Below are 21309 nucleotides of genomic sequence, written 5' to 3'. Positions count from 1 at the left end.
ACTGGGACACTGGGGGGAGGAGTATTGAATGTTGCTTTTATTATGTTGCTTTTGCAGGTTTTTCCCCAGACCTCGCCTTGATTCCCTGCTGTCACTAGCCCCTAATAAAAGTTCCTTTGAGGACAATGCCTGCTTCAAGAGTTCTGCTTTCTTGGCTGGCTTAGATGAGGTAGGTCCTTACATAAGGCAAGGTCTGCATAGTACCCAGCCGAGAGACAGCTGACCTACTGAGGTGGGTTGCAACCGACGTGCCCCTTCCTAAAGGCAAGATGGAAGAGGGTGAACTGGAGAGCTGAAGCGGAGATATCGCTCTGGTAGACCCCGGGGAAAAAACTTCCAGGGACCTGGGAGTGGAGGAACCTCTGGCAGAAGGTGATCGAGCCAGGTGGTCACTCGGGACCAGAAAGAAAGAGGACTGGGAAGGAAAGGTTCAGAAAGTAACTCTCACACGAGCTGGAGGAAAAAAAGAAAGCAAAGAAGAAAATTCCAGAGCCTAGCCCTCCTGAGGAACTAAAAACCCAGTTGAAAGAGCAATCGGAATTGGAGGAAGAAGCAGAGGAGGAAGCAGGTAAAGAAAGAGGTGACAGTGCCTGAGGTGGGGGCTGCCCCCTGCAGCAGCTGCACGACCGCCCCAAAGACCCAGAGGGGCTACACTCCAGCCGGTGGAGGTGAAGCCAATTCAGTTGGGGGTGAAATTCAACGGGAATCCCAAGAGATTGGGGTTCTTCCTAGCCTAGGTATTCACCTACATGCAAATATATATAGGAGAACGCTGCCTACAGAGGAGGAAAAAGTCAGAGTGGTCACCCTGGTGCTGGAAGACATGGCTGCTGACTGGATGGTGACCCTCTACAACTGCAATGCCCTGGAGGTAAAAAATTTTAACCAGTTTATGGCAGCCCTCTGGAGTCACTTTGAAGATCGCCTTGCAGATAAGAAAGCCTGCGAATGCATAAAAACTGTGAAAACTATAATCTGCATGGATTATAGGGGTTGAACGTGTTATGTATGGAAAATATGTAACCCCTCGCCCTTATGAGACATGTTAGCACACCTGTCAAAAGGAAAAAAATTCTCTTAAGCTGGATTTGCAGGAGACCTACTATCGAATAAGGATATGGGAGGGGGATGAATGGAAGACCGCTTTCAACTGTCCCATGGGCTGTTTTCAATTCAAGGTGTTACCTTTTGGACTGCAGGGACCTCCTGCTGTGTTCATACAATTAATCAATGAGGTTCTTCATGAGCACTTGTACCTTGATGGTATCTTAATCTACACTGAAACTAAGCCAGAGCACATTAAATTAGTTAGAGCAGTACTGAATAAATTGCGCTCTGCTAAGTTGTATGCCAAACTCTCAAAATGGGAATTCCACAAAGATCAAACATTAATAACAATTTGGAAATAATAAAACTGAACAACTTTAGTTTTCAAATACCTTGGCCTAATATATCAACCCTCTTGAGCTTGACAGAGGGAAATTAGAAAAGGCTAAGAATAGCACCAAAACCATTCTTTTTTCTTCCTGTGATGCATTATTTTATTGGAGTTGATTCATACAGTTTGCGATTAAGTTTTTAAAGCTAAAATTATATTTTAAAGCTGCATGGTGGACAGCCTGCAATATTCAAGGCTTTCAATATTGCTTGGTTGATGAGCACTATTCCATGTCCCATGCTGTTTTAAATGCTTTCACTTACAAAGTTCTTCACTTACAACCACAATTGGGACTGAACTTCTGTGGCTAAATAATGTTGCCATTAAGCAAATTGTGCTTGATTTTATTACCTTTTTGCCATGGTTATTAAGCAAATCAGCACAGATGTTAAGCAAATCACAGTCATTCCTGCACTGACTTTGCTTGTTGGAAGCCCCCCCCCGGGTTGCAAATGATGATCATGTGACCCTAAGACCCTGATTGTCATATATACATGCTGGCTGTAAACCACCCAAAGTTGGATCGCGTGATTGCAGGAATGCTGCAATGGTCATAAGGACTAGTTGTAAGTCATATTTTTTTTCAGTAATTCAGTAATTTCAAATGGTCATTAAATGAATGATTGAAAGTGAAGGACTACTTATAATCTTCCCAGAAACTAATATGATTCCACTGGAGGCAAAAGTTTGTGTTTGAGATTATTACTGGCCAACATTTCTGTTGCCCAATAGCTTATTAGCATCATTAATTCTAATTGATGGGTTTTCATCAAGATAGAGAAAAAAAAGAATCTTAGCCAAACTGACTTACTGTGGCCTTTATTTCGACTCTGAGCTGCCTCTCTGAGTTTAGAAGCAGATTTAATAATGTCATCACACAAGCTGTCTCTAAAGTGGAAATCTGTCAAAGATCTTTGCACTGTGTGCAGACAAATTAGGGTGCTATAGCCAACAATCTGGACATTGTTAACTCTGCAAACTATTTACTCACCCTTGTTTGCTCAAAATCTTATAATCTTAAAAAGACTTTTCTTTAGCTTGTTACAATGCTTTACCCGTAGCAGTACTAAATAGGAGGTAAAATCGGACCCCATCCACTGACTAAAGCTGTCCTTGTGGTCAGAACAAACCAGAGATCCTATCACATGTATTTTTGGCAGCTTTTCAATGTCACTTTACATGCAGACATATTTTTGTCATCTCCTAAGAAAAGCCAAATTTATTATGAGGGAGAAGCTCATAGGTTTGTTGCCTGTGTGCAGACAGGAACCCTACCATCCACAATAGAGTTGGCTAAGAATCTCTCTTAAAGAATTGCCATAATAATGTATTAAGATGTCCTATCTAGGTGTGATGACATCATTAAATCTTTCTTTTCTCTTATGCATAGTTTTACTGTATCTTTAACATTTCTCTTATTTAGTTTTTAAATTTTATTTTCAGGTTTTATATAACTGTTATATTGTTTTTATTATATTCTATAATTTGTTACTTTTATTTCAACTCCTAGAATCCTCAGCAATGGCCATGACAGTTGGGATACTCTGGGAATTGAAGTCTAAAACATCTGGAAGTTGTCAAGATTGGGAAATAATAAATTAATATGTATGGCAGTTCCCAGTTCTCAGCGAGGATACAGCACAATTATTTCAAAGATATAATTTCATTTCACATATCACTTCTAAACTCAATTTACAGATTATTAGGTGATTCTGTATGCCCATATTTAATATTAGGTAGCCCTAGGCCTAGGTAGTTAGGTAGTTCTATGCAGCTGAATTGAAAAAGCTTACCAATATTAGACAAATAGAATTCTTTGTTTCATGAGTCTGCAGACAATATCAACAATAAGGCCAATCCATCCATCTGGCATTGGCTCCCTCTCCATTATGCTTCACCCATGCATGGTTTGCTTTTAGCTCCAAGGGGAAAAGGTGGGAATCAAATAAAGTTGTTCCTATTGTTGTTCCTGTAGAAATGCCATCAGAACAAGTTTTAAGTTGTCCATGTCTCTTGTGCTTCTGTTGTTTTTGTGATCAGTTTTCTTTCATGGCCAAAATTGAACTTAGAAATAAAAGATTAACTTCCACTGAACATTTCCAATTAGATATGCACAAGATTGTACTTTTTAATTTTATTCACTGTATCATTACTGTATCATCAGGCATGGCATGCTTATATTAGGATCACTGCCTTGCTTTGTTTCCTCTAGCAAAGGTTACTTGTAAAATAATCAGCAAATTCTATATAATAAATGGCAAAAAGACAGCAACAATTTGTAAAGAACGTATAGTAACGCTAAGGCATTACTGACAATGTTATCAGAATTTCAGCAATGCTTTTAAATACTGTGTGAGCTCTTCTGATTTCTACCACACAAATTAAAGGACAGATTCCCTAAAGAAATGCACACTTAGCAAATACAAGGCCCCAGGAGCTGGGATGAAGGACAAAAGGTACATTGCATAAAATTACCTAAGCTTCTAGGTGAAAGGGGAAGATCAGTACTTATACAGACCACAATATATTGCCTGCTAATTAAATCGCAAATTGAATATGGATGAATTTAATAGGAAAATCCAAGAGAAAGTTACCTCATAGTAGTCAATATTTCATCAAACAGCAGGCTGCGTCAACCAGTAATGGAATGCTGAGCTGCTAGAATTTGATTGCCATGTTTTAATTTGAGGGAAGGGGCAGCCAACAAGATGGACCTGTACCCTGAATTTCTTTTACTATTATTAAAAAAGTTTATCCATGACTTTTAGTTTAAAAAATGGGCTATATAACTATTTAATTTTGTCCTTTCCAGACCAAACATTTATACCAAAGCCATCACATGCAGACTATTTCAAGTAACAGCAGCTATGAAGGGTTGCCATAAGCAATCAGAGAAAGCATACACTGCAAACATTTTGAATCATACCAAATTCCTAAGTATCCACTGAAATTCAGAGACATATTCTCTTGTCACTTTAGCAGGTTCTCCTACATGCCATTAAAATATTATCCACAAATATTCTTGCTGGAACACAAACAGTATTCTTGGTAAATTTTGTGACTGATTTTCCTTAAAACACTGTCAACACTGCTAACATCGGATGTTCTTGCTTTGAGAAAAGATGAAGAAGCAGCTATTTTATATTTCTACTTTTGTATCACTTTTAGAGTTAGATGAAGATGGGAGGGGGAAAGGAAGACTACTATGGGGATTAGTTAGACATAATAACATAGCAGCAGAGCACTTTCAAGGTTGTATGTAATAAGAGGCGATAAGAATTGGTGGGTTAAACTAAGGAGAGAAAACTTACCTTTCAAACTAATTGGACAATGTGATTTATGATGGTTAACTTAAGGAGGGAACTATGCTTTAATATCATTGTGCTCAGGGAAGGGGAGATTTTGGTTTTAACCAAGTATTACCGATGTTATGTTGCTCTATTAAAGACTTTCAAGGTAAACAATGCCTCAGAGTTCTTTGAAGAGTTTGTCGTTGGAAGCTTGACACACTCGTTTCTCTATTCTGTGTAGCATACTTCTCAAACTTTTACAAACAGAAAATACAATTGTTACAATCCTTATAGGCCCACTGTGGCCTCTGAGCTGCGTGGCTTTGTAAATGTGATTTATGAGTAACTATGTTCACACCATGAGACCTAGAGCAAATTATACTTTCCTTCTGTGTGCACGTATGTGAGTACATTTTACAGACGGCTTTAGTGTCCCAGTTTCATGACAATAAATTTTGAACCTTTCTTAAACTATCTCTCATAATCACTTTATCTACTTTATTCATGAGCTACATCTTCAAGTTATCATAATTATGTGCACCCTGTTCTTTAATAGTTTTCATGGCGATCAACAAAACCAGACTAAATCTGCACCACTCAATGAACCAGTCTATTGCTTAGAACATTTATTGCAGCAACGTACTTAATTTACTGAGAATCAGCATGATGCAGACATTAAGGAATCAGGTTAGAAACCAGATTATGGGTTGTTGTCCCCCCCCCCACAAAAGCTGGTTGACCTTGGGCCAATAGCTTTTCTCAGTCCTAGGAAAGAAACAATGGCAAACTATTTCTAAAAAAAATCCTGCTAATAAAACTGCAGAGACTTGTCCAGGCAGTCTTTGAGAATCAGACATGACTGAATGGAAGAAAAAAACAAACAATTTTGCTAGATTTAAAATCTCACCTTTCTTTTAAAAGCTCAAGGGGCCATAAAAGTTTTAATGGTATGCAGGAATCACCTTGGAAGATGAGGGAAGAGATACTGCCGAGGGAGCATAGCCTGAATGGCCAGAGGCTCAGAAGGGTCCCCCCCCTGCTTTAAATTCTCAGGCTGTTAAGAGATGGTGAGCAATTTGTACTTTCAGAGTTGCAAAACTGATGTCAGCATTCCCAGGTAGGCCAGACAAGAAATATGACCAGATGAGTTTATTTTAGTTTATTTTAAGACTACATTAACAGAAGCTTGAGTCTGAATGTACAAATCTTGCGCAGAACTGAAATCCTCCTTTTGCTCTTCTAGAGCTAGATATAGAATTTTCAGAAATGTTCAAACTGCTTTACAGACATGTTGATATTCCTTGAAGAACATTTAAAACACTATAACTATTTATACATTACAAAAAGCAGCAACACCTAATCAACTTTAGTTAATATTAAAGAAGCTAAGTAGAATTGGACATGGTATTTACCTGACAGATCACGAGGAAATCCAATTGTTATAGGTTATACTGGAAAGCTTAGAAATATCTCCAAAGTCAAAAATAGCTAATTACTTCCATACTGATTCCAAGGAAAGGACTCAGATGTCATGCATACTAGAAATTGATTCAAGGGAATATTCAACTTAAGTGCATAAAATAACTGTTTTCCCTAGTAAATCATATGACCCAGGATAACTGTATGCACAGTCATTTCCAGAGCAGGTGCTGACTTTCCCCTCCTCTTAAGCTGCAAGACACATCTATAAAGGCAACAAGAAAAGATGGAAATGGCATCCTAAGAACAGTATTAGGCTTACCTTACTATTATTCAGCATGAACATGCGCCATGGCCCTGCTGCAATAATGTACATTAAGGCTTTGCAAGAAAGAAAACTCTTCAGAAAAGCAAGAATATTTGTGGACTTGCTCTAGGCCTAGGAAGTATGAAGACATAGAGAGTTGGAAGTACAAAATCCTAAGGAAACAAATTGATTTAGTTTAATTTAAAAAATCAATCAGACATTACTCATAAAAACTTCCTCAGAGCCTACTAGAATGATAAAGGGCAAAAACAATTAATAATGTATAGTAATGGCTATCCATTACCACTGAACAAGTTATAATTATATGGCTGGAAAAAGGTGTGGGGACATTTAGTTCATCTGACTTCCAGAGAACCCCTCAGCTACTCAAATGAATGTACCAGAGATCCTGGCTACATATCTGCAAAAACTTCCACACTCCACTTAAGACTGAAATCTAGAGCAGAGGTTTAAACATCAGCAACAATTCTCATCCTCCCCACTTCTACTTTTTTAAACAGTTTTGCCTGATAAAAGGTCTTAAAATCTCCAAAATTACATTATTTTCTAAAGCTTGACATAGCCTTTGCTTGGAAAGTAGCAAAGATAGTTTTTTTACAGACTTACACCAAACAAGGAAGTTTTTCTAATTAAAATGGCAAAATAGCCATTCTCTCTAGTTTACCGTCTATCCTTCCATTAATAATGACTGTTCCAGATTATCTTTATTTTCAATTGTCCATGACATTAAATTCCAGACAATACAGGGCAGTGCTCCGACTCAACTGATATGCAACAATATACTAAAAAACCAGCTAAAGTTAATCAGTTTTGTGTTTGTGTGTGTGTATGTATATGTATATACATATATACATACCAAAAAACCAGCTAAAGTTAATAGGATTTATATGTGTGTGTGTGTGTGTGTGTGTGTGTGTGCGCATATTAGAAGAACCACGTCTTTAATCTAACAGGGACCGAGGCAATTGCCAGTGACAAAACTAAAGGTGGCCGCTTGTTTAAGGAAGCTTGGTTTTCAAACCATTCCTCTATCAACCAGCACATAGACCTCCCCCCTGCATACCAGGCACTAAGGAATTGGGAAGAGGAACGACGTGCACGATACGAAGGCAAACAGCACAAGCATTCACAGAGTGCCTCATTGTATCAAAATCAAGACTGCACCAACACACAACCACCCTGCAATGTAGAACACAGGGAAGAAGAGCAACAACCATTTAGGACCTCTGGTATGAGAACACGGGCCATGACTAGAGCTATGGCTACAACACATGGAACTATCAGCAATTCACTTTTGACAACAGATACCCAGAGACAACTACATCCCCCCAAAACAGATGCGCGACAACTCAAAATACGGCACTCAACAGACCCGTGCTCCATGAGCAGAGTGCAGACACCAACAGTATAAATGCGATCTCCCCACCCCAGTGTTTCCATCCTGACGACGTTGGCAGTTAGCCAACGAAAGCTTGATCTTTTAGCAATAAAAACTGTTTTAGTTTTTCTTATTCCATGTCAGTGTTTGTTTAGTTTGTTAATTTTAACATGCCTGGGATTCGCATTTTTAATCTTATCAAGGAATGATAAGATTATATATCATATATATATATATATATATATATATATATATATATATATATATATATATATATATACACACACACACACACACACACACATATATATATATATATATATATATATATATATATATGTATGTATGTATGTATATATGTGTGTGTGTGTATGCGTGTATGTATATGTGTGTGTGTGTGTGTGTGTGTCTGTCTGTATCCAAAGCTACATATTTATGTGTATGGCAAAAGTATATGAACATTTGCTTTCAGTAACTATATGCTTCCCGTGAGCAGCAATAGCTATAACTAAGTTTCTGATTAACTGTTGGCCAATCCTGCATATTGGTTCTAAGGAATTTTAGACCATTTCTCGTTTCAGAACAGCTTCAGCTCAGTCCCAAAGGTGCTTTTTCAGGAGACAACTGGATTTCTTAGTTTTTCATTGAAGATGTTTTGTTTCTCATGCAAGAAACTTTTTCAGCTGACTGGATTGTGGGGAAAAGAAAGGATTTATATTCCTTGCAGACAGCTAGTCATTTGCATTCTTTTAGAGAGTCATTGAGGTCATGTGGAGGTTTATCTGTATTGTCAGGGACACCTGAGTAGTGCAAAAGTGTATGGAGCCTTCTGGCTGCAGGGTGCTTTTTGCCCTGTTCCTGTAGTCTGCAATGTTTTCTGGAAATCTGTGCATTGCACTACTAAGTAGACAGAAAACCTCCCTCTAAAAGAAAGCAAACGACGTCTTCAAAGGAAAACAAGAAAGTCCACTTACCCCTTGAAAAAGCAACTTTGGAACAACCATGACCTGGATGCCTGAAACATTTAGCTTCAACTCAAGTTTGTTGATGGGCTTTCTTGCACGAATTGCCTGCTTCAGTTCCTTGCACAACATTTTTATAGGATTAAAGTCAGGACTTTGGCCACTCTACATCATTTTTTTTGATCATGTGACTTATGTCTTTTGGGTCATGGTCCACTTGCTGCATGGTCCACTTTCTCTTGAACTTTACTTCAGGGACATCTGATACCCTGATATTTTCCTGTAGATATTTTGCTGGTACAAATCAGATTTCATAGTTCCATCAATTACAGCTTTTTAGCTTATCCATGTTTCACAAACTGTACATAGGCAGCAATGTTCTTTTTGGAGTGTAGTAGCTTTTTCCTTGCAACCCTGCCAACAACATACTATTGTTCAACATTCTCTTACTGGTGATCTCATGATACTGATATTCACCAATGCAAGAGAGATGTGTGGTGCCCTGAGGTTCTTTGAGACCTCCTGGAATACTATACATCTTGTTTTTGGTATGATTTTGGTTAGCTGACCATTCCTGGGAAGATAGGAGTTTTTTTGAAGTGCCTCCATTTATATACAATCTACCTAATTGTGGACTGGTAGAGTCCAAACTCTTTGGAAATAATTTTGTAACCTTTTCCAGCCTGGTGAGGATCAACTGTATTTCAGGTCCTCAGAAATCTCCTTTGTTTGGTACATGACATACTTCCACCTGTTTTATAAAGATTGGACTTTGATAGTGACTACTTAGAATTCCATTCTTTAAATAAGGTAGGACATCCCACACTCCCACCTGATTGTCACCCTACTTGTTGAAACATCTGGCTATAATTTCCCCTTCCAATAAGCTGATAAATTTAGAGATTCACATACTTTTGCCACACACAAATATGTAGTTGGATCAATTTCCTCAATAAATAAAAGAACAAGTGTAACATCTTTGACACATTTCCTTAGATGGATCGTCTTTATCTAGTTTTAGGATTATGGAGAAAAGATCATTTTAGGTCATATTTATGCAAAGTATTGAAAATGCAAAAGGTGTCACATACCTTTAAGTACCACTGTAATACACCTTGTAGGGGAGATGGGTGGCATAGAAATTTGGTAAAAAAAATATTACTGTAGGCAAGAAGAGGAAGGAATGAAAAAGAGCTGACGTTTCTGTTTTTTCCTTCCTCCTTTTTTGCTTTGTTTACATTTTACTGTAAGTAGTTTTTGAAGATTTGCTCAATCTGAGTTGTCCTAATGAAGGGATTTGTTTCATGAGGATTTTATACGGCCAGGAAGACTACCTTTGCTTTCAACCTTGTAATTACACACAGTATATATCCTAGTAGTCCATGAGATAGACAATGTAAGTTCTTCAGACTGGATACTACTGAACCCGAAAATAAGACCCGGTCTTATAATTTTTTTGCCTCCAAAAGAGGAACTAGCTCTTATTTTGGGGAGATGTCTTACCCGCTTACCTCAGGACCGCTGCAGCCAGGCCTCCCACGCCCCGACACCTGTCGCACTGCTGCCCGAGTTGTTCTGCAGCCAAGCTGCACATCACGTGGCTCGTTGCGCTGCTGCTGCCACCAGCAGGCCACATGGCTTGTCGCACTGCTGCTTGCAGCCTCTTTCTGCGAGCAGCGGCAGTGCAAATGGCATGACGAGTCTTGCAGTCTCCTGCTGCAAGCAGTGGTAACAACGCAATCAGCACAGTGCGCTGCCTCCAGCTGCAAGTGGTGGCAGTGGCGTGATGCGCTACATGGCATGCGGTCACAGAAGAACTCAGGCTGTGGCACAACAGGTGTCAGGACGTGGGAGGCCTGGCTGCAGCAGTCCTAAGGTAAGTTGGTGCGGGCGCATGGGGCAGCTCCACCTGAGTTTGATTTTTATATATGCGCCTTGCCTCAAAACTAGAGCTTTAGGGCTTATATTGAGCACACGTGTAAAAATCAAGCTAGGTCTTATTTTCGGGGAAACACGGTACTTTACTTGTTCCTATCTGGCTACTTGTTCAATTGCCCCATTTTCCAAAATCTAGAAATGGAGGGGATCAAGATCGAAATTAATCAGACAATTCTCTGAAATGAATTATTCAGAAAAATGTAATATACATTCCTGAGGTTTATATAGTTGCCTAAATTTAGTAGTTATGTATTGTACATGCATACTATCCTTATATCACATTTCTATGACTATTTATAATGAAAGCTGAAGATGATTAAGATTTCCAAATTCTGGATCATGGAAAAGTATGTGCAGTACAAAGAGAACATGCTTATTTTCCAGAAAGTGAATGCCAGAATTAGAATGATCAGTGCCAGATGGTTTGACCATCCTCCTTATTACAGCACAATAACATCCTACTGACAGCTACCAGACAACACAGGAAATGAAAATATATTTTAAAAATGAAAAGGAAATAGCAATATATACATTGTTCTCTAAATTTACAATATTCCAAAGTATGTTTCTAATGGCCTTGTGAATAGAACAAAAATTCTAACAAGCAAACAAAAAGAATGATCCAGAAAAAAAAGTAAATGAGGCACAACTGATTTTATTGCTTTTGATTTTCTGATATTGTAGTTTACATCCAACAGAGTGAAACTGACAAAAGCAGGCCATACTTTTTATTGGTATAAAAATGGTATTTAAGTAAATGAAGCTGCTCTCCCATCCTGATATTGATGCACCTAAAAATGTTTTTAATATTTTAGAATTATTCATAGAAACAGCCTAAGAATGGAACCTAGGATTAGTAAAGATGCTCCACCCTTGACAGCATTCAATTATTACAGCAGCCAGCAAACGGGACCCCCCCCTTTTTTACATTCCAACAATAGGGACAGAAATTTCCCACTATTCTACACCAGTAATTATTAAACTGTACTCCAAAATCTTAATGAATTTTTCTTGAAATGTTCAAAACACCCATGGTTTTTATCTATCAATCATATGTAAGATTCTAGCCATAAGAAATTTACAGAGTGTTTTCCAAGAAATATACACACTTAACTGCTACAAAGCCATTTGGTCTCAAGGTAAATCCATTAATTGTGAGAAAAGCACATTCTTCAACCTCCATGCTTAACCAAGTACAGTATTACTATAAAAGTATTGTTCTTTCATTAGCACATAACTACAGTAGTCATAACTACTGTCTAAGTATATGTATGCATTGTGAGTTTGCAATCAACAGAGGGTAGAGTATACACATGACTTCTTCACTGTTGTATTTAAGTATAATTTTACATACCTCTTGAAAGATGAGCACTTTTATCTCTGGATTATAAATGGGATAATGCTCAAATTACTTTAACAAAATTTACAATCCTACACCCACTTAACAAAAAAGAAGTTCTCCCAGTGCTCTTTATTGTTGAGTAGAAATATCGACTATAAATTCAATGGTAAGTACATAAACAAGGTTATCCCTTGTCCCTTCCTATAACTATAGCTATATAACTATTGCATTAATATAATTCTCCTTTAACCATTTTTGCCATTATTTTAAAGGCCCAGAATTCCCAGGATAACACATCAGATTTAAGTACCACCCTCTATTTCACACGGACAGGAAGTTGTATTACTGATGAAGCAATTAGCTTGAATAAATGTCCATTTGCATATATGTATTGGGAAGCAAGCTTTTTGAAATGTTATGGTTAAGACCTATTTCTCTGACCAAAGATTTCATTCAAATATTTCTGTATTTATCCCTAGTTTAGATTGCAGCCAAGCAGCAAACTATTTAAAAATATTAATATTCAACTACCCCAACTCAGATTACTCTTTCTCTCTATATATGTATTACCTAAATTTGTACTAAAATGTAAATGGATCAGAATCTGAGAACAGTATTAAAAACTCTCACTGTAATCTAATACAAAGGCACATTTTTTTTTTTAAAAAAAACACAGTATCACACTTCCAGCTATGAATCAAATATCCAAATCTAATAAATTCATGTTAAGTATGTTGACTAATATAAAAAAAAATGTAATGTAAAAAAAAGCAATAATACACTAAAAAAACATAAAATCAGGTTTTATAATACTGCAGTATACAAAATATGCAAATTGTACAAGTTGTACTAAGAGCTGGAATGTAATAAAATTCTTAAGACTATTGAAAATGAATGTGACAGTGTGGATATATTCAAATTTCATGTGCATATTACACAGAAACACACATATACATACACACACATGGAAAATTACTGCTTTTCTGCCCTTCCCCCACACAAATATATTCTGGGTTTTCTCTCTCTCTCTCTCTCCATGCACATTCCTACACCCATTAGGAAAACACTAGCGACAGGACACAGTACTTAAAAAGAGCAATGACTTCTTCAGTTAAGAATCGCATACACAACCCCCACAATTTTTAAAGGGTTTGTGCCTGTGTTTTAAAAGCATTAACAATGTACTCGATTTATCAGTTGACAGTGCCTGCTTTACAGGGATTAAAAGAATAGGAGTCGAATATAGCCCTTCTTCCGTAAGAAAATGAATCAAAACACTCCTCTACCACTTCTGATCTGCACATACACAACTGTATCGAATTAATACTCAGAAAGACCAGCGGCAGCAACGTGTGTCTCGAAACAAACCTTTCCTAAATATTCCCTCTGCAAATCACTAAACATTTGGAAGCGGCTGCCGCGCGCCCTTTAATTTTTACGGCCCTCGATACACCTCGACCCCGATCGCACACATGCTTAGGGAGTTACAGGCTCAAAAAATGTATTAAGACACGGGCAATACTGAAAGCCGTCCTGTTCCACGCAATCAAATCAGATGGGGAGAGAAAAGAGGTGTTCTGCCCATTCCTCACCATCGTAACCCCTTTCTCCCTGTCCGGGGCCTAGAAAAGGGGAAATTAGAGCGGATGTGTCACGTTTAAGCTCTCTTGTCGCCCTTTTATCCGCCCTCCTCCTTCCAGGAGCAAAGGGGGGAGTGTCTTGTTACTACCTCCACTTCGCTCTTGCCTCCCAAACCCTCGCGCGCCCCGGGCAGGCCCCGTACACGGGCAGGGGTATATTTCGGCCCTCGGAGGCTCCCACGGAAGGGAACGGCCCGACTCGTTCCCTGGGCGAGGAGGGCCAGGGATGCGCAGCCCCGCTCCTCCCGGGGAGAGGGACGGAGTACCACCACCCCCCACCCACCCCCGGCTTACCGACAACTCGGGGCTGCGCAACTCCCGGTGGGAGACGGTGCGGATGACGCCGGCTCTCCAACGCCCGTTCTCGGGAGGCTCGTCTCCCCCGGCGCCGACGCACAAGAAGCGCTTCCCCACCAGCTCCGGCCGCGACTCCACTATGACCGCCATGACGTCCACTGTCGCAAGGCCTCCCCCCCCCCCCGCCTAGCCGACCGCCCAGGCGCGACGCTCTACGGGTCGCCCATGTCTGGAGCACCCCCGGCGGCAGGAAGCCCAAGCGGGACGCGGGAAGGGCGACCGTGGCTGCGCGCGCGGCCGACCCCGCGTCTCCCTGGCTCCGAGCCGCGCGTCCCAAGCAGCCGCTCAGCCGCCGCCGCCGCCAGGCTGACACAAACACAGGGAAGGGAGGGGACAGCGGAGGGGGCGGGGGAGCCGCGCTCGGAGAGCCGCGGTGCGGCCCCGACCACTCCGCCCACATAAACCCACTGCCATGGAGACCGGCACAACGCGCCGTCTCCCTCCGCCAGACACAAACGCGCGGGTTGAGGCGGGGGGGGGGGGGAAAGCGGGCTCTGCAGCTCCGGCTATCCTCGGTGGCGGCTTCTCCCGTCCTTCCTGGGGGGGGGGTGGTGGAGGTGGGAGGGAAAGCGAGGGCGGGAGCCCTGCCTTGGAGAAGCTCCCGTTCCAAAAATAAGGGGCTCTTCATTCCTGGGAGGGGGAGGGACGTCTCTGCCCTTGCTGTCTGAACAAGGCCAGCGGGAATGCAGCGCTTCCACCGGCCTCCGCTTCCCATTCCTCGCGCGCCTTGAGCCCCTCAGGCGCCACTGGAAGCGAGCAGCTGGAAGACGGGCGGGGGATCGTTGCAGAAGAGGCCTAGGGCAACTATCTGGGATTCTTAGCCCGGAGTTGTTGGGGGGAGAGGCGATCCGTGGCACCCACAGCTGTGGTTGCCTCGTGTCGACAATAATGCAGCAGCAAGGCCCGATGGAGATAGGGGTGCTGGGGGCATTTTATTGGGCTGATGAGCTCTTTTCCTGGTTCTGCGCCTCTTGCCTTAAGATCTATTATCATAACATAGATTACAAGCTGCTCCTTCTGCTGATAACTAATAAGTGGGGCTTATTATTATTATTATCACAGGGTCGATTGGATTGTTTTATTTTTCTTCCGTGCTTTTCTCTCATCTCTGCAGGATGACTCACGATGGCTGAGATCACTCTCTCCCCCCTCTCTTTCTCTTGCTGAATGAAACACCCACCCAAGGAAAATTCTACCTATCCAGAGTAATGTTTTCACACTGAACAGAGCCTTGCCATGGTTACTGCACCCTGGTGATGCTGCTGTGGCTGCTACAGTTGGAAAGACTGCATCAGCCTGGGGAAAGCAAACAAAATAATCAAGCTGGTTAACATGGTTGCTCTAGAAAGAACTGAGGCAAAATACTTCAATACTTCAAAATACTGACAGGTTGTGTTTTTGGTTCCAGATAAACTGGAGAGCCAAGTCTTCCTTGGCTAAATCTCGCCAATGACCTGAGCATACCGTCACAATAAAAATAATGTACAGCCAAAGGAATTCTTAATTAGCATAAAGTATGACCTCTATGACACTGGACATCTCTATAAATCCCATTCAGTCAAAAAAGAAGAAGCAAGTATGCAGCTGTTCCTAAGCTTTGGGCTACTCTAACGAATGCCAGACTCAGTCTTCCATGCAATCAAATGTGCAATGTTTTATCCTTTGTGTGTCAGCACATTCTAGAAAGCTCCAATTCAGCACCAGTATTGTATAAAAGAAGTACAAAGGCTGGAGCTGGGGTTGCCAAATGTCACCCAGAGATCTCTTGCAGCTTTGGATTAAAGAGGAAACCCAGTAGATTCAGCTCTCACCAGTTTGCTTTCCTATAATGAATAGGAGTCTAGGTATGCTGCACAACAGGGTAAGAGAATAGGTCAGACAAAAGACAGGAGACAAAACGGAAAAGCAAAACCATCACTCTTGGGTTTACTGCTAATCATGGGAACAGAAAAAAAGTATCTGAGCAATTTTGCTAAACCTGTGAACCCATGCGTAAAGGACTTCTCGACTGCATATTAGGGGAGTACATGAAATGCATTGTGGCTTGGATGTTCAACTAAATTTCTAACTGGCATATGGTCTGACTGATCTGAAACCCAAAACATTTTGGTTTATCCAGGTTTGGCTGGAGACAAAATCTCTAGGGGACTTACAGGGTGAGTCGGGCAAGCCTTCCTTGCCCCTTCCTGCACCACCTGTATTCCAGTCTACCCTGTGTCATCCTTGTATTTCCCTTGAGCTGCTCTGTTTGAATTCATGAGCAGCATATCTGAACCCATTCCTTTCAGATCTTCACCGTGCCTTCCTTCCCCTTCGCTGACCTAGAATTCAAATGTAGCCCATCTTTCTACCTAGACTTTCAAGTGCCTTAGTTTCTTTTTTTTTAATATCTGTCTGCCACCCTGAGCACACTCCCAGGTACATGCCTAGACAAAACATGTATGCACCAGCTCTGAGCACAGGCAAAGTAAGCACAATTTGGTTCACCTCAAACAAGCAAACCTGCACACAGAACATTTTGCACATCATTAGTGCGAAGGAACCCAGAGAGATCTTTTGACTTTTTCTTACAGAAAAAAATCAAAAAGCTTTAGATATCTAAAGGAATATCTCTTTAAGATAGCAAGCAGAAATGCAAAAACAGACAATTTAATCCCAGAGAACAATCATGCAATCAAATAAAAGAAGCTACATTTTGCAAGGGTCAGAGTAGATCAATTTCAGTATTAGGGTAAGTGGGAAAACTGTAATGCAGATGCAGTCATAAGATATGCAGATAGTACATTACGAATAACATCCTTCCCTACCCAAAATGCAGAAAGAAGGGTTCAAATTACAGTTCAACCATGGACTTAATTAGGTGGTCTTGGACAAAACAATACATTTTTCTGGCATAGTACCGAATGGGGAAAAGACAATAATGACCCGCTACAGATTATTATAAAGCTGAAGGAGCTCTTGCAGTTTGGAAATTGTGTTGGTAAAATATCCCTAGACTCTATTTGGGAGGGAAACCTATTAATCTGAATTAACAAAAAATACCAACACTAGTGTCTTATTAAAATGATATACAGATATTGTATGTTTATTAACTGCATTTAAAAGTATGGTGCTGCATACTATAAAACATAGATTAATAGAAATTATTCAAGTCTCCTGCAAGCTTATATTCTAAATTTATGTGTGTAATTTAAGTATGCTATCAGAGGCTGCCTTTTTTCTTCTACCAATCCCTCAGTCGTAACCTGTTGCATGTGGTTAGTGTACATTTTATTGTCAGAGACTAATAGGGAGTTCTATACTTGTCTACACAAATAAGCTAGTCCCACAAACTGTGAAATATACCCAAGGAACCTGTCATACAACTGAAGTCTAAGTATCTGCAGAGTACCAAACTGCTGCTTGAGAAAGGAATTGAATCAGAATCAAGTTGGAAGGGACCTTAGAGGTCTTATAGTCCAGCTCAAGCAGGAGACCCTATAGCATCTCAGACAAGTGATTGTCCAATCTCTTCTTAAACACCTCCAGTGATGGAGCGCCCACGATTTCTGAAGGCAAGCTGTTCCACTGGTTAATTGTCCTCACTATTAGGAAGTTTCTCCTTAAATCCAGGTTACTTTGCTCCTTGATTAGTTTCCATCTATTGTTTCTTGTCTTGCCTTCTGATACTTTGGAAAATAAATTGACCCTCTCCTCTTTGTGGCAGCCTCTCAAATACTGGAATACTATCATGTGCCCCTAGTCCTTTTCTCTAGACTGGCCATACCCAAATCCTGCAACTGTTCTTCATATGCTTTAGTCTCCAGGCCTTTAATCATCTTGGTTGCTCTTCTTTGCACTGTTTCCAAAGTCTCAACAGCTTTTTTGTAATGAGATGACCAAAACTGGATGCAGTATTCCAGGTGTGCCTTACTAAGACTTTATAAAGAAAGAAGCGGTACTAATACTTCACGTGATTTTGATTCTATGCCTGTGTTTATACAACCATGGATTGTATTAGCTTTTTTGGCTGCCGCCGTACACTGCTGGGTCATGTTTAAGTGATCATCCACTAGGACTCCAAGATCCCACTACATTGATCCAACTATATTGAGGTAGTCTAGTATTAGATGATCTCCAAGTTAATCATGTGCAACCCTACCTCAACCATAGGCTCTACCTCTTACTTTCCATGGGTTTAGTTGTTAGACCAGGACCTTAAGGCAGCACAGCAAAGGTTCTCTAGTCTAGACCAGTATTTTCTATACTGTAAAATAAATCTGCGAGGCAAGGTGGGATGAAGGAAAGTCATTGGCTCATTGAGTTTGATGGGGCTTTTGAACCTCAGACTTCCTAGCCCAGCACCTTAACTACTACACTATGTTAGCTATAGAATGGGTACAAAAGATCAGAAAACAGACAGTAATTCATCTGATTGACGATAAGAGAGGAGAATGAAACTACGTATCTCTGGAAAAGCAGCACAGTCCATTATTAAAATTATCCCAGCTTCCTGTCTCCAAAGCACCAACGTACAAAATAGATATAATCATAGAGAAGCCTACTGTCATTTATTTAATTAGATTTTTATCATACCTTTTGCCCAGAAAATCAATGTGGTATTTCCTCCTCCAGTTTTTCCCAGGGTAGTAGAGCTGACAGACTGAAAGTCATGTTTCCACAGCTGAGGATAGAATCAATCTAAATTTTCCTGTTCTAGTCCAACACCTTATCCCAATGTTTCTCAATCTTGGCAACTTTTAAGATGTGTGGACTTCAGCTCCCAAAATTCTGTGAGTCACCATTCTAGAAGTTGAGGCACACACATTTTAAAATGGGCAAAGTTGAGAATCATTGCCTTCACCACTATTCCACACTTCTCTTATGACTCACAATCCTCTCTCTCTGAACCTTTGCCCAATTTGCTGTCAGTCAGCAGGACAGCCACATATTTAAAAGTTACCAAGAACAAGAATAAATTAGGAATTGTGAACGTCTATGTGGCAGCTTGCTTAGCTTTCGAAGAAAAGATCCGTTATCCTCAGAATATTTGTTCTCTTGTGAAGCAAGTAACTTTATTAGCCAATAAGGAAATAAAGGTTTATGAATATTGTTTGTTTTCTTTGTGCCAAATGGTTTTGTAATTCATCAACTACACTTGATCAAAGCACCATGTGGTCAGTGCTGTTAATAGTTTTCAACAGCATGACTCTTGAAGGCTCAAAAATAGAAACACAGCCATTAAATTACCAACATCTCAATCACAGGATCTGGAAAGGATTGATAAAATTATGCTGCCTTAAGGCAAATTCCTCTGTTTCTTCAATGATATATCAATTTTATATTAATCACCCATTCACATATCACATAAGATTATGCCTTATTATTCCTTATCCTCTATTTTCAAATAATTCACAATTCTCACCCACTGCAGGATTTCCTAATTTCACAGAAGTAGGTAAGAACATCTATTTCAGCAAAAATATAGAATGGGTAGAGATAAAATTTATCATGTTGTATTATATAAAAATATAAACATTATTTTTAGTATCTAAAATATTTCTTGGTGCAGTTGGTGTGCTACTTATCTGATACAAGACAGTAGGAATGGCTTAAAACCCCATCTTTTTACCTAGATTTTAATATACGGCAATGTAAGGGTTTTATGCTGGTGGTCTTTAATGTTTATACTGTAGATATGTGTGTGTCTGTGTGCATCTACATGCCTATGTCTATATATGTGTATGAATATATGTGTAAGAATACAATACTATAATATAAAAGCCAGTCAGTTACTTAAAATGTAAACTGCTTAGGAAAGCCAGTTTGGTCTAGTGATTAAGATGTTAGATTAGAAGTGGAAAAAACCTAGGCACAAAGCTGGCTGCGTGACCTTTGGTCTCTCTCTCTCTCTCTCTCTCTCTCTCTCTCTCTCTCTCTCTCTCTCTCTCTCTCTCTCTCTCCCCCCCCCCCTTAGGAAGAAGGAAGCAAGGGTAGACCACTTCTGAAAAACCTTGTCAAGGAAACTGCAGAACTTGTCTAGGCAATTGCCAGGAATCAAGACTGTTCAGAGGCATGCAATAAATTAAGCAAGCTGATAGTAATTTGGAAGTAGGTGGCATGTAAACACTCAAACTGCCAACATACACTGGATCATGGAGAAAGCTGGGGAGTTCCAGAAAAACATCTACTTCTGCTTCATTGACTACGCTAAAGCATTTGATTGTGTGGATCACAACAAACTGTGGCAAGTTCTTAAAGAGATGGGAGTATCAGACCATCTTATTTGTCTCTTGAGAAACCTATATGTGGGTCAAGAAGCAACAGTGAGAACTCGACACCGAACCACTGATTGGTTCAAAATTGGGAAAGGAATCTGGCAATGCTGTATACTGTCGCCCTGCCTATTTAACTTATACGCAGAGCACATCATGAGAAAGGCAGGGCTAGATGAATCAAAAGTTGGAATTAAGATTGCTGGGAGAAATATCAACAACCTAAGATATGCAGATGATACCACTCTAATGGCAGAAAGTGAGGAGGAACTAAAGAACCTCTTGTTGAGAGTGAAGAAGGAGAATGCAAAAGTTGGGTTCAAACATTAAGAAAACCAAGATCATGGCATCTGGCCCTCTCAATTCCTGGCAAATAAATGGGGAAGAAATGGAGGTAGTTACAGATTTTATTTTCCTGGGCTCCAAGACCACTGCAGATGGGGACTGCAGCCAAAAAAGTAAAAGATGCTTGCTCCAAGGGAGGAAAGCCATGGGAAATCTAGACAGCACACTAAAAAGTAGAGACATCACCCTGCTAACAAAAGTGCGTATAGTCAAGGCTATGCTCTTCCCAGTTGCAATGTATGGCTGTGAAAGTTGGACCATAAGAAAGGCTGAGCGCCAAAGAATTGAGACCTTGTACTTTGGTGCTGGAGAAGACTCCTGTGAGTCCCTTGGACTGCAAGGCGATCAAACTGGTCAGTCCTAGAGGAGATCAACCCCGACTACTCTTTAGAAGGCCAGATCCTGAAGTTGAAACTCAAAATACTTTGGCCACCTAATGAGAAGGACTCACTGGAGAAGAGCCTAATGCTGGGAAAGGTTGAGGGCAAGAGAAGAAGGGGATGACAGAGAATGAGGTGGCTGGATGGAGTCACTGAAGCAGTAGGTGTGAGCTTAAATGGACTCCAGAAGATGGTAGAGGACAGGAAGGCCTGGAGGAATGTTGTTCATGGGGTTGTG

General features: G+C 40.4%; 1 protein-coding gene across 8 annotated transcripts in view; it reads right to left on the bottom strand.

Annotated features, from left to right (window-relative positions):
* Nucleotides 1-14330, bottom strand: part of JMJD1C (jumonji domain containing 1C) — a 131768-nt gene extending 117438 nt beyond the window's left edge. For 3 of the 8 annotated variants that reach the window (XM_081328233.1, XM_081328235.1, XM_081328236.1), the window contains exon 1: nt 14030-14328. In XM_081328233.1, coding sequence (XP_081184359.1) covers nt 14030-14182 — 153 coding nt within the window. In that variant the 5' untranslated portion in view covers nt 14183-14328. Of the gene's footprint in view, nt 1-14029 lie in introns of all 8 variants that reach the window. The other 5 variants (XR_014026501.1, XR_014026502.1, XM_081328234.1 and 2 more) reach the window with 3 other exon arrangements.
* Between the last annotated feature and the right edge of the window lie 6979 nt (nt 14331-21309).

Source organism: Vipera berus, assembly GCF_964194415.1.
Source record: "Vipera berus genome assembly, chromosome: 5".
Taxonomy (NCBI): domain Eukaryota; kingdom Metazoa; phylum Chordata; class Lepidosauria; order Squamata; family Viperidae; genus Vipera; species Vipera berus.
This window is presented reverse-complemented; position numbering and strand designations above follow the sequence as displayed.